The 13,593-nt window shown below is 42.8% G+C and overlaps 1 protein-coding gene across 1 annotated transcript; it reads right to left on the minus strand.

Moving 5' to 3' along the window:
* Nucleotides 1-218: 218 nt before the first annotated feature.
* On the minus strand, nt 219-11,343 carry LOC128780394 (uncharacterized). The gene is made up of 6 exons (XM_053919759.1): nt 11,209-11,343; nt 10,019-10,507; nt 8,538-8,593; nt 5,579-5,637; nt 2,962-3,074; nt 219-2,235 (listed from the first exon to the last, which is right to left on the minus strand). Exons 1-6 carry the CDS (start codon nt 11,341-11,343, stop codon nt 2,206-2,208), a joined length of 882 nt encoding a protein of 293 aa, XP_053775734.1. The 3' UTR covers nt 219-2,205.
* Between the last annotated feature and the right edge of the window lie 2,250 nt (nt 11,344-13,593).

The following is a 13,593-nucleotide window of genomic DNA, read 5'->3' on the forward strand; positions in this document are numbered from 1 at the left end:
TCTCAATTATTGTAACGATCGGTCCTCTGGTTTCAGCCTGAGCATGTGACACAGGGAAGGGGAATGTGGGCTATGACTCACATTTATTCCACAGATGGTTGCTTTCCAACTTCCCTCTCACACTCCAAGTTCTGAGCCTCTCTGTGGGTCTGCTGCCAGGAAAAATAGCTCCAGCCCTACTGCAGCCTTCTCCTGTGAATGTGATTTAATCTGTTAATACAATTCCAAGTATTTTTTACTCTCGAGAAATTTGTCTATATCTTTAGTTCCCTGATCCCCTTGCACACAGTATTGCCATTACTTTATTATTCTCTGTTTCTCTTTTTTTTTTTTTTGATATTTTTAGGGGATTTGGAGCAGAGAGGAGATGTGTGTATGTGCTGACTGACATCTTGAACAAGAATTCCTATTGTGTCGTCACACATCTTCTTGGGTTTTGTTGATGTTTTTATTTTGAGGCAAAAGACTCGTTGTGGCCTCCACTTAGGGCCCAGTGGACCATACAAACAAGGCTTAATTCCTCGTCTACTTCTCAGATCTCCAAATATTTGAAACTAGCTGTGTATCCTCCTATCCTCTCCAGATCAAATATTTCTAGTTCCTTTAACTATGTCTTATTTAATGTGTAGTCTTCCCATTATTCTGATCATTTTCTTCTGAACTTCCTCCATCTCTCTAAAAGAATTCAATCCATGCTTGCACACAAATGCTAGGAGCTATTTCATAGTAATATAGTCCTCCGTCCCACATCACACATCCACGTCATCCAGTTATTCTTACTTCCCTGCCCTAGACACATAAAATGAATGTCATACCACCAGCCGCTGCTGGGAAGACTCTGCATAATGGTGATATATTTAAAAGGCATAAAATTATGGAGAGATGGCAAGAAGAGTTACCATCCAAGAATTTCCAGGCTCTCTAGCACAGCTTTATCACTTCAATAAAGGTCATTTTAAAGCTTTCAATTTTAATAATTTTATAAAAAGTGGTACTATATGCTAAATTATTCCTAAATTCATTGAATCATGCAATTAAACACACACACCCAAGTATTTCCAAGTATTTTTTCCAAGTATTTGAAATGCAACTTTAAAACTCCAATACATTTTACATTTCTCATTAGCAAAAACTTTTATAAAATCACTGCTGAGTAAAATATGTATAACACTTAAAAATCAATAGAAAGAAAACAAAGACAAGCATCACACCAATCTAAAACATCACAGCTATGGTGACATCCCTTGATAGCAGGCAGAGTTTTAAAATGTAAATAAAAGGTCGTGTCTGAAAATTACACAGGACAGTTCTCAGCTAACAGAAAGATTTTTCTGATACATGCACCTTCGTTGGAATATCCCCTTACCCCAGTTCCTTGAAGAGCATATTTAAAAACTATAAAAGAGAAAGCATTTCTGAGTATATTAAAATATAGGGAAAGATTTATAAAGCAGATATATTAAAACACCAAAACATTTTACAGGAATTTTATAGAAGTTTTCAAAATCAATCTATCTCTTTATCTGTTTCTTAAAAATAATTATTTAAGAAACTGCTATGTGTGAGACACTAGCCATTCAGTAATACACTAGAAGGATCTGCGGTCTCTATTTTCATGGAGCTTGAGTGAAAACCATTCACATCTGTTAAAGCACATTGTTTCTCTAACTTTGGTTAAAGGAGACAGATTCAGATGCACACGAAATGAATGACACCACCAGCCTCTAGGAAGCAAGCAGCCTGGCATCTTTCCCCCCTCTGGGCCGAGTGGACCATGTCAGTAACATTTGTGGAATGTTGACTATGAGGAATCAGGGCTGAAAAGTTGGCTGGAAGTTAAGAAACCATCTCAGAAAAAATTAATTCGTTAGCCTAGCCATCCTTCCTCAGCTCTGTGGGAATTTGGAGAGAAGGCATTTCAGTTTGTACAGGTGTGTGGCAGCACCTGCCATACTGGCCTTTGGGATCTTCTGTCTTTACAACTGGATGTCCTATCAGCCTTTTAGAACAGGTGGTGTGCTCTTACCCGGGGTTGGGGGGGGGAGCTATTTTTAGTTCTCCATGCACACCATGCTCTTTCACACCTCCTTCCGTTGCCTGAAATGTCCTTGCTCTCCTCATTCACCTGGAATCCTCCTACTTAGGTTTCAAGGCTCAGCTCAAACCTTGCTTCCTCTGGGAAGCCTCTTCAGCCCCCCAGAACGGTCAGTTAGCTCGGTGGAGTTGTAGCAACAACTGTGAGAAAAGACAGACCAGGAAATGGATCTCAGTTCTAGTTTTCACCAGATGTGGAGTTATATAAACTTTCTGAACCTTAGTTTTTCCCATTTAAAAATACAGACACTTGCCTTCCAGGACTGATTTGAGGATTAAATATGATAGTGAAGGAACAGTCCCTAAACAGAGAACTTGGCACACAAACAGCATTTAATAAATACTACTTTCTCTCTCCTCCTCTCTAGTCACACCTTGGAATGGCATAAACTTAAAATCTCATGCTTAGATTAAACATGGTCCTTATTTTGAAAATCAGTGGGATTTCAATAATATCAGGTGTCAAATTAAAATCAGTATTATAAATCAAAGCTTATTAAGGATCTTCTGGTTACTTACAAAGGTCCTTTGTATGACGAATGATTATACAATAATTAGAATGATCTTTTACTTGAAGTGCATGCATGTCATACTTTCAAAAATCCTAATCAAAAGCCTCAGCACTGTGCATTACAGGTGTATAAATTTTAAATAGAGCTCAATGGTATATTCTTAGCAATCACATCCGCTCTTGTACCTATCTCACAAACTCAGAACTAGACCAAGAACACAGGACGTCCATAGCAAAGGTTTCCAAAAAAACAGTAACATTATGAGAGCAATAATTATTTTATTTAAGAACTTATATTTCTTTCAAATTTTTCACCTGTGCCTTAAACATATTACAAACATTCATTAACCCCTCACCACACCCTCTGTGGCAGGTCGGTGTTGCTGGGATGACTCAGTTGTCCCCCTTTCCAGGGTGGTGAGCAGAAGTCCTTCCACATCAGTGCACCACTGTGATGCTGGCCGTGTTTCTGATAGGAGGAAGTAGATGAGAAATATGGGGTACTCATAAACAGGCCAGAAAGTTTCATATTTTGGTCTAGTTTTCACTGTTTTGAGAAATTTTGGAACCGCTCGTGCCTTACTTAGTCAACTATTTGTAAACATTGTGGTTAAAAGCATAGAATCTGGAGTGTGAAACCTAGGTTCAAATTCCAGCTCTGCCACTTACTAGCTCTGAGGCCTTGGGTGAATCATTTCCTCTGTCTGTGCTTTAACTTCCCCATCTGTAAAATGGGGACAACGAGTAGTTACCATAGAGTCACTATAGGGAGCAGCGCCCAGCACATAATTATTGTTCCTAATAATTAGGAACCGTTAGTGTTAACTTTTCTTCCTATGCTAGACACTGAGACACAGTGGTGAACAGGGCACTCAATAAATACTTAGTGGATGAATATGCAAAACCATAATAGAGTGTAGCTATAAATATAATTTCAGATACCCAGGTGGTTTCCATGAATGGCTGATGTCAGAGAATAAAAACTTAAACATTCATACGATTAAGTCTCAACAACATGCTCATTTGACCAAGAGCAGAAGTAGCTCATGAAATAGAAATGAAATTACACACCTGATGTCACAAAAGACAGACAAATGAGAATAAGCCTGCAGCGCTGTGCACAAGTGTTTCTGTTTTAAGTTGGCTATAATATGAATATTTTTAAAATAAGCTTATAAACCTTGTTTAATTGCTAGCCAAATGCACTGACTCTCCAATGAGGTCATGTTTGGAAATACACGAACCAACATTTAAACAACTCAAAACCATAAGAAAATCTTAATTACTTGAGCCAAATTTGGTCTCAATGTTGAAATGTGAGATGTAAAAATTAGGAGATGGCATGTTCTCAATTGGATCATTGTTTTATGCTACCCTTTATATATGAGTACAGAGTGGAGGCATTTCGGGATATCATTATTAAATCTGTTTGCAGCGTAAACCAGTTCTAACCACCGCTAAAATTTCTAGTGCTGCTTAAAATGTTCAGCAGAGCAGAATTACAATATTTACGTCTGCCTACAAGCACACAATCATTTTAAGTCTCGATGTTAAATACTGATATTTTCCTTTAAAAATTTTCAAAATGTATGTCCCGTGAAAAGGGGAACTTAAGAAGCATGATCTAAAGCTGCAGGGGAGATTGAGCTATTAGGGAAGGTGCTGAAGGAGTGAAGGCAAGCAATGGACACAAATCAAAATGGCACAGAGGGCCAAACCCAGGTGGGGGGAAGAAAATTACCACCTTCCCACTGAGAGGGGCATGGGCATCTACGTGACTAAGTGCTTTCTTTTCTTATTTTCTAAGAGGTGATGAAACATTAGGAACCGTGAGTACTGAGAAAGTTGGCCTTTTTGGGAATCAGCATAGGTGTAAGGGTTGGTTTCTTTGACAACTAATAAAAATGACAAGAGAGAATAGAAAACCAGAAAGAATGGTGAAGCCATTCTTCAAAGTACGGTAATGGGAAGCTGCCTTCATTGCTGGGCATCCTGAAACCACAAAGAATCCCTGAAAATCTCTCTCACACACACACTCAAAAGTAATGATTTATAAAGGAGAGAATTAATTATTATTTAAAAGCACCTTTGCAGGCAGGCATTATGTTTCCTAAAATTTTGCTCTATTTAAATAGTGAATTAAATTTAAATACAGAGTCCTTAAATATTTTGACCTATTATGAGTCTTAGTTTGGGCAAAGCAAATAAAATAAAGTGGACGTGGAAGTTAGCTGTTCTTTGGTTCCATTTACCCAGGGTTCTCCTAGCAGCAGCTTATTGGGGGTATAGACAGAACACATTTGTCACCTTATGGTGCTCTACGGTTTTTCTTTTAGGAGATAATGAATCCCAAATATATGTGTATATCCACAATATAATTTTAAAAGTACACAGATATTATGCCTTAACATGCTTACGTCGATCTTCTCTTGGTATTATAACAGGAATTTATTGTCTTACAGTTCTGTAGGTTAAACGTTTGACACAGACCTCACTGGGGCTAAATTCAAAGTGTTGGCAGGGCTGTGTTACTTGTTGGACCTTCTAGAAGAGAATGCATTTCTCTGCCTTTCCCAGTTTCTAGAGGCTGCCTGCACTGCTTGGCTCATGGATCCCTTCCTCTGTCTTCAAAGCCAGCCACCCTTGTCTCTACGCCAGTACAAATAATTACAGTATCTCACTCTGACTCTATTTCTGCCTCCCTCTCCAGTGTTTGAAGACCCCCTGAGGTTACAGGCAGAGTACCTGGATAATCCACAATAATCTCTCCATCTCAAAATCAGTTAACAGGCTTCATTCCATCTGCAAATTTAATCCTCTTTTATCATGGATATTAGTTTGCTACAGCTGCCATAACAAACTACCACAGTCTGGGTGGCTTAAACAACAGAAATTTATTTTCTCACAGTTCTGGAAGTTCAAGGGTGAAAGTCCAAGCTCAAGTTACCAGCCAGGTTAGTGTCTGGTTGATACCTCTCTCCTTGGTTTGCAAACAGCTGCCTTCTCGCTGGGTCCTCATGTGACCTTCCCTCCTAGTGAGCACAGAGAGACAACTCTGGTATCACTTCCTTTTCTTATAAGGACATCAACCTTATGGGGTTAGGACTCCACCTTATGACCTCATTTAATCTTCATTACTTCCTTCAATGCCCTGTCTCCAAATACAGTCACATTGAAAGGTAGGTTTTACTAGAGAAAAGTGTTTCTACACTTCTCACACCAAAAGTTGGGGGTTTTCCTCACCAACAATCAATCCTTCCATTTTCCAGATACCAACTAGCTGTCCTACAATTTAATTAAATTCTGATCACATTGGTTAAGGGCTGAGTCCCACAAGACTGCTCCCATTACTGACACCTGTCGTTAAGTCCCGGGATGTCACCTGTACTTGTGACTAACCAGCTATAAATTAAGGGTTCCCACAATGCCCCTCCTCCAATTCAATTAGTTATAAAGGCTTACAGAACTCAGGGAAACTCTTTACTTAAATTTATCAGCTTATTATAAAGAATATTGTAAAGAACACAAATGGGTGCCAGGTGACGCGATCTAGAGGGTAAGGTCCCGAAGGGTCCCGAGCACAGAAGCTTCTGTTCCTGTGGAGTTAGGGTGCTCCAAGCATCCTGTATGTGCATGTATGCACTGACCCAGAAGCACTCTGAACCCTGGAGTTTAGGCATTTTAATGGAGGCACAATCATGTAGGCATGATTGATTGCTAAGTTAATCTCTAGCCCCTCTCTCCTACCCTGAGGTCAAAGGGATAAAACCTGAAAGTTCATGTCTTGGTCTTTCCATGGACCAGCCTCTATCCTGACACTGTCTAGGGGCCCTCAGTCACCATCCACTTCATCAGCATACAAAAAGACATTCTTATCACTAGGGGGGGATTCCACAGGTCTTAGAAGCTCTTGTGTCAGGAACTGGGACTAAGACCAAATATTACAACAAGAGATGTTACTGTCACCCCTATCACTCAGGAAATTACAGGAGCTTTAGGAGCTCTGTGCCAGGAACTAGGGGCAAGTGCCAAGCATATATTTCTTATTATATCATAAGGTCACAAGATTCAACATATGAGTTACAGGGGAAACACAATTCAGCCCACACATCAGGTGATCTAACAGTCTCAGGTTCTGGGAATTAGGACATGTACGTCTCTGGTAGAGCTATTCTTCTGCCTGCCACGGTGCTTTACTTTGTACTGCAGACTTGCCACAGTATATGCTCCTGAGGTCAAATGAGGGAACAACGTGAGCCTGATCACACATCAGGCCAGGCTTTGGAAAGACTGCCTAGGACAGTGGCTCTCTAGCATTTTTTCCCCAAAGTGGTTGTAATTGATGCCTGGAGCACTTCCAAAAAGAGAACCAGACTTCCTGCCTCGCTGGCACTGATGCAGGGGAAGATCAATGTGAGCACTTACTCAGAGTAAAAGGTGGAAGTGTCAGTGGTGTCGGGCCCTCCAAACCTTGGGGCTGTAGCGGCTGCACACTGTGGTGACTCCCAGGTGCCCAGAGGTTAATCTGAACAGTTAAATGGCGTGCACTGAGCAGATCCTGGCAACGGACCCGTGGACTAGGTTTTAAAATCCACATTTTTAGATAGCATGATGCATTACAGAGACAAGAAATAAGCACAGCACTAGATGTTATAAAGTATGCCTCTGAAAAGTGCAGAGAGAATCTGATTCCCAGAGCAGGCGAAAGCTCACATCTTTATATTCTCCTTTTATCATTCATGAAGGTCACTGGGTTAATCAGCCCCATTATTCATCATTTGTGCGTCAGGATACACAGGGATGCGACCATCTTGATAAAAGGTCTTACTGTTCTCAAGAGGAAATAATTAGCCCAGGGAGTAAGAGATTTGCAGATTCCACCCTTAAAAGGAGACAGCAAGTGTCTGCAGAAGGAAAACAACTGTAGCTTCCCCCTACCTCATTATCTCTACTCGACCATCTCCTACTGCTGGCCAGAAGCTTGTTAATGACTTTTTTACCCAGAATTAGCTACCATTCTGATAACACCCAAAAGATCAAGCAATGAAAGTATAGAAGAAAGGAGGTAAAGATGCCAAGGAAATAACTTTCTTGACCTCCTCCCATGCCATTGAACACACACACTCACGTGTTAAAGAACACATTAGTAACCTGTGCTAATATGAAGAATATTTATGCTCTCCATATTATGATGGTCCCTAGAGAAAAAAAACCCCACCTATATGTTAACTAATACCTGGTCTCAGCCACATCCTGGACACAATGGCCTTGTGTTAAGCCAAGAGTAGAAGCAATGCACACTGGAACACAGAAGAGTCTATGCAACCACTGAACCGCCCCTTCCTACGCCCATGGCAGGCACTGCTGATCAGTCACAGCATTATTTCCCACTGAACCAGAGGAAACTTTATAATCCCAAGACAGGGCTCCAGGTAGCCACTCTCAGGCATTCAGGGCCGGCAGTAGAAATGATGCCTATGTGTCTTTCTGGCATATAACATTCCTAACTTCTCCCTCTCTACCAGCCTCTTCCTCACCTCCTCCTGCGGTCATACTGTCAACCGCAAATATGTGTGGAGCACCTACTGTGTGCCAAGCACTTTTTACTGCCCTTGTGGAACACAAAGGCTAATAATCACACCAGTCCTAAAGTGGGCGTTGGGGTTATTACGGGAGACCTCCCTGGAGGACTTCAGTGAGTCTGAGGAAGGCTGAGCGCGGTGGCAGAGAGGAAGGGCCCAATAAGGACTGACTCCCCGAGAGTGGGACAGAGGGAATTAGCCGGGGCAAGAGAAGAAGGAAAACCACAGGCTAGTGGGTGGAAACTGGAAGTGAGAAAGAGCACTGCAATCGGCAGGAGCAAAAATGGTTGACAATAGGGCAGTGAGACAGGGAGTAGACTTCCTCCCCAGTATGAAAGTGCTCTACTCACTTGGTCCACAGGGGTCTTCTTTTCGTTTTTCTTCTTCCCTTCCAAATGCTTTCCTTCTTAATAGTGTATTGGGGAGTAAAAAAAAAAAAAATTATTAAAATGTGAATGCTCATTGTGAAAGTTGATGAAAAATAGAGGATTAAAATCAAAATCAGCTCCCTGTTAACACATTGGTCTGTTCTCTTCCGATCGTTTTTTCTATGCTACCTTCTCTGCCGTGGCCTCATTTGGAGGGAGGGCATTCAGTTTTGTCGCCCATGCTGTTGGGGGGGAGGGGTTGTTTTTTTTTGCTTAACATTTACTGTGACCATTTTGCTCATCAAAACATAAAATTATCATAATTTATTAGGCAATCTTCTATAGGTGGCTTCAAGTTTTTTCTAAGTTTGTGCTATTCGATATAATTATTATCCTTGTACATAAATCCTTGTTTACATCATGGGTGTTCTGAGAGAGATTCCTGGAAGTGGAATTGTCAGGTAATAAAATGAAATAAAATAGGCATTTCTAAAGATCCCAGGCAGACTGCCGGGTTGCCCTTCAGAAAGGTTTTCTGCTGGTTACACCCCGGCATCAGCGGAGAGTGTTTCCTGCCGCCTCCCAGCCCTGCGGTAGCAGAAAGCGTCGTGGTTTTACTCACTGTTATACAGGACTTAAAATCAACTCATTGCTTAATTTGCATTACTTTGAGTCACAATTGTAAATGGTTTTGGGGGGGGTCCATTTATGTTTCTCATATAAATTTTAAACATGCCATTTGTTCATTTATTCTACTGCTTTATTAATGTTTTTCTGATACAAAAGTCCTTCATAGGTTCATTGATCCTGTGGATCTTGAGATGTGAGAGACCAACAGTCCTCTCAAACTTGTCAGTTAGAAACACTGAAGGCTCGTTTGTAATTTGTATATAGTCCCATTGAAAAGAAACACATTGTTTCCACCTGTAGCGCTTCAGAGATGAAAACCCCTGCACAGCCGGCGTCCGGGATCCTGCGCCTCCCCCGCCCCGCGTCTCTCCCCGAAGGGCGCCGGCCGAGACCCTCCTCGATCCCACCCCGCGCCCCGGCCCAGCTTCCCCCGGCGCCCGGCCTCCTCCCCCGCAGGGGCTCCCCCCTGCTCCCCGCTGCCCGCTGCTGCTCCTCCACCGGAGACCACGGTGACTTTTTCACAATCGCCTCCAAACGCCTCCAACGCTTCCTGGTGTCATCAGAACAAATTCCCGGCTCCTCCACTCCTGCCGCCGCCCTCACCCCCTCGCCCCACCTGGCTCCCGCCCGCCCGATCCCGGGGCCTGCGCTCACCTCCCGTCCCTGACTCTTCCTCACCAGCCCTGGCTGCTTCTCCCTCGCGGCCCTGCTCAGAACTGGCAGCTACCATTTTTGTGATTATCTGTGCAGGATCTCCCTCCCCACGTGTGTTATCTCCAGACACCACGCCCATTTTGTTCGCAGTCCAAGCCCCGAGGGGAAGGCGGACAGACCGAGGGAAGCGGGGGAAGGGCTCCGCTGCTGTGCTCAGCTCGGTGCACGCGGCTTCTGCTGCTGGCCATTCCTCCGAGACCCGCACAGAGAGGGGCCGGTGTCAGCTTCGGGCCCGTCGGGGAGACGAGACGCTGAGCGAGGACGTGAAGTCTGGTCCGAGCCCAGCGCCCCGGGAGCACCGCAGGGACAGGGGGCGACAGCGCGCGTGCCCTGGCGCGTGGCCGTGGGGGGAGAGCCCCCGAGCCCACGACAGGGCTGCAGCTCCCCGAGGACGGTCCTCCCCGCGGCGGAAAGCCCCGCCTCGCTGCCACCCCCGGCACCGCCCGAAAGGCGTGTGTCTGGAGCCCGGCTGGGGTCGGGCCGCCGGAGGGGAGACTGATGCGGCCCAGCGCAGTCACAGCAGTCACAGCAGTTCGCTCCTCCTCGGCTGCCTGTCCGCCTGTCCGTCCATCCGTCCGACCTCCGGCGAGGCCTGGGGGCCCACCTCCCTGAAGCCTCCCATCCAACCTTCACTACCCCAGAATCTTACCTTTGACCTTTCTCAGACTGTTTGTTTTCTGTCTGATCTTACCTTTCCAGTTGAACATCTGGTCTTCAAGAGCAGGACTCCTTCCCTTTCTCTTCCTGTTACTTGTTTATTTTGTTTCGGGACTCCATAGAGTAGGTGTTTGATTTCTATGAAAAGGTGGGAGTGGGGAAGGAAACCTAACCAAGAAGACAGCTCACTTAGGGGAGAACTTGGTTTCGCTGACCTCTACAATCCCACTTCTCCATCCTTACTATTTTTTTTTAATAATCCCTTTTAAATCTAAGATGTCCTGGGAAAGATTTAATTGAATTAATCAAGTAGATTTTACTCCAAGGCTTCACATTTCAGCAAAAGATAAATAGCTTACTAGGACTTCATACGAGTACACGAAGGCATTAATTTTCACCACTCTCTTTTCTCCAATGGATCAGATACTCTGACTCCCTTTGGTGCAATGTAGCAAACCAGACACTAAAATAGTGCCGGCTACTCTGCATACACCAAGAAACACTCTACTGTCATTTCTACCTCAATGTTCCTGGATCTTAAAGAGTCTTCAAATCTATCCTCTTCTTTCAACCCCCACCCCTGCTTTCTGGTCTAATCTGCTGTCTCTTGCAAACACTCCCAGTTGGCCGGTCTTCCTGCATCTACTCTTACCCTTCTCCGCACAGTCCACTGAAGATAGCCAGGGTCCGAGCTGCTCATGGCATTTTCCTCCCTAAAATCCCTTGGCAGCTGCCCTTGCACATTAACGAAGACCTTCAAGGCCTGGCATGGTCTGGGGCCAACCATGTTGCATTTCACCCCAACCTCTCTCATTCTTGTGGCTCCTATGGGCTCCGGCCACAGAACCTTCCTTTCATTGTTCACACATACCTCGCTTCCTCTAGCTCCAGGGCTTCTGTGCATGCTCCCTTCCTCAGCCCCAAAGCTACTTACTTCCTAGGGAAGCCACTCCTGGGCGATACAAGACAACACAACCTTCCTCCTCCATTGTACACATACACGCTCAGCACCGCATGCTTTTCCTTCACAGTACTTATTACATTTGCTATTATGAATTTGTTCATATAATTACTTGTATAACACCTTGCCCTCCCAACCAGTCTAAAACTATAATGATAGAAACTGTTTTGTTCACCATTATATCCCCTTAGTGCCTAAATAGTACCTGGCATGTAGCAGATATTTAATAACTATCTGACAAATGAGTGCCATCTGCAATAGATACTAATAAGATGGATGTCTTTTTTTTCTTTTTAATCTAAGTCTACCCAAGCCAGTATTTCAATGAATTGAATTTGAGGGAAAGAGGAAATTAGATTGGATATTCCTCTTCAAATAAAAGAATGATAAATCAGCCCAAAGTTACCCATACACTTATTTCCTGTAGGTCTACATAAATCGCTCACGCACTAATCACATTTCCCCCAAACAACTGAGAGCAATTCAATAAGTTCTTGCTCAAAGATCTGGGCCTGCTCATGGGTTTTTGTTTTGTAAATAGCACACTTCATTTTTACAAGTGAAGAAATAGTCTAGATATTTAAAACTCAAACACAGGAGGGGAAGTAATTTGGGATAAAAAGGAAGGAAAGACACAGTGTTTTAGTTTGTAAAATCAGTTTATTTACAATTTGGTATTTTAAAATTGTATTTGGAATTTTAAGTTTGATAGATTTTCTTGGCAGTCATTCTGTTTTCTTAAATATGAAGGCAAAGGGCAGGACACCTGACTAAGTTTGAGTGCAAGGGATCTACCTGCTGCTACAGTCCGTAAAATTTAACTTTTAATCCCTGAGAATTAGTTGTAAAAATATGCTCACATTCATATGTAAAAAGTGTATTTTAAGAAAAGAAATAAAACTACTTTAATTACACCCCCCCATATGGCAATCTGAGAAGTCCCTCCTTCACAAATTAACTGAGGGGTGTGTGCACTTGCATTTTAGTTTTGGGGTACACCTAAGAGACTAAGATGGTTTAGTCCTGTTTCTTGAAGTTTCTCCCCTTTTAAAAAATGTTCCTGGAAATGGATGCACAAATTCATTCAAATAAAAGTAATGCCCACTGCTAGCTCAAATTTACCCCCTTTCTAAATTTGTGTGTAATGTAGCGATTTTCCTTCACTGTCCAAGACCCACATACTGATTGCCATCCGAAGTCCACACTGTTTTTGCAAAGTCACTTCGGAGCGAGTCACTTTACTTTCCCCCCATATCGACTGAGGATAATTCTAGTTCACAGGGATGTATGAGACTGAGCTCACGTTCATACAACACCGTGGGGTCTGCGCAGCTTTCTTAAGGAGCAGCGCTCTGGAACCCGGGGTAGTTCTAATGCATCCTGCTGCTCCTTATTATAGGTGACTAGTTAATGCCCCTCAAATGTCGGCTTTCTTCAGAGGAGTAAAAACTAATTCATTAGTTTGCTCATTAAACTTCCTTGACATGAAAGGAATGGCAGTTAGGCCCCCCTGCCCTCAAATAAAATGTAGCACAGATATAAAGGATGTGACCACAGTGAAACAGTAAGTCAAACCAAAGAAACCAAAGAATCTGCAGTAATATGCAATTTTCTTATGTGGGTGCAACACACTGGCAGTTATTTTCCATTTTGGGAAGTGTTAAGTATCACTAATGACAAGTGTTTATTTGTCTAATGGCCCCAAGGAAATGCAGGGCAATTCACTTTTTAAAAACAATGAAATAAAGCCACAAATACCCCTTCTTCAAATGTCTCATGTTCTGTGTCCAAAACAGAATACAGTCAAGCTCACCTCCTTTTTTCTAAAAGACCAATACCGATGCCAGCTAGAAACATTCTCAGGTGCTAGTTTAAAGGCAACCCTTAAGTTCTAAGAATATTCGTTTGTATGTTGTTGATTCCAAAAGGGAAATGATTACAGACATTCAAACAGAATGTAGTATTAATCAACTTTCTTAAGAGAGCTTTGCAAAAAGGAAAAGAGTGAGAACTATTACCTGATCTGAAGGAAGTCAGATCTGGACAATCCACTTTAAATTTAATTTGCTGTTTTAA

The sequence above is a fragment of the Desmodus rotundus genome, chromosome 3 (assembly GCF_022682495.2).
Source record: "Desmodus rotundus isolate HL8 chromosome 3, HLdesRot8A.1, whole genome shotgun sequence".
NCBI lineage: Eukaryota > Metazoa > Chordata > Mammalia > Chiroptera > Phyllostomidae > Desmodus > Desmodus rotundus.

Bases quoted from the DNA above. Each gene is read 5' to 3' on its own strand.
- LOC128780394 (XM_053919759.1), bottom strand. From the start codon at position 11,343: ATGGTTGGCCCCAGACCATGCCAGGCCTTGAAGGTCTTCGTTAATGTG. The intron at 10,508-11,208 runs GTAAGAGTAGAT...GGGAGGCTTCAG, and splicing joins AGTGGACTGTGCGGAGAAGG to GGAGGTGGGCCCCCAGGCCT. The intron at 2,236-2,961 runs GTGAGGGGTTAA...CTTTTCTCACAG, and splicing joins GACCTGCCACAGAGGGTGTG to TTGTTGCTACAACTCCACCG.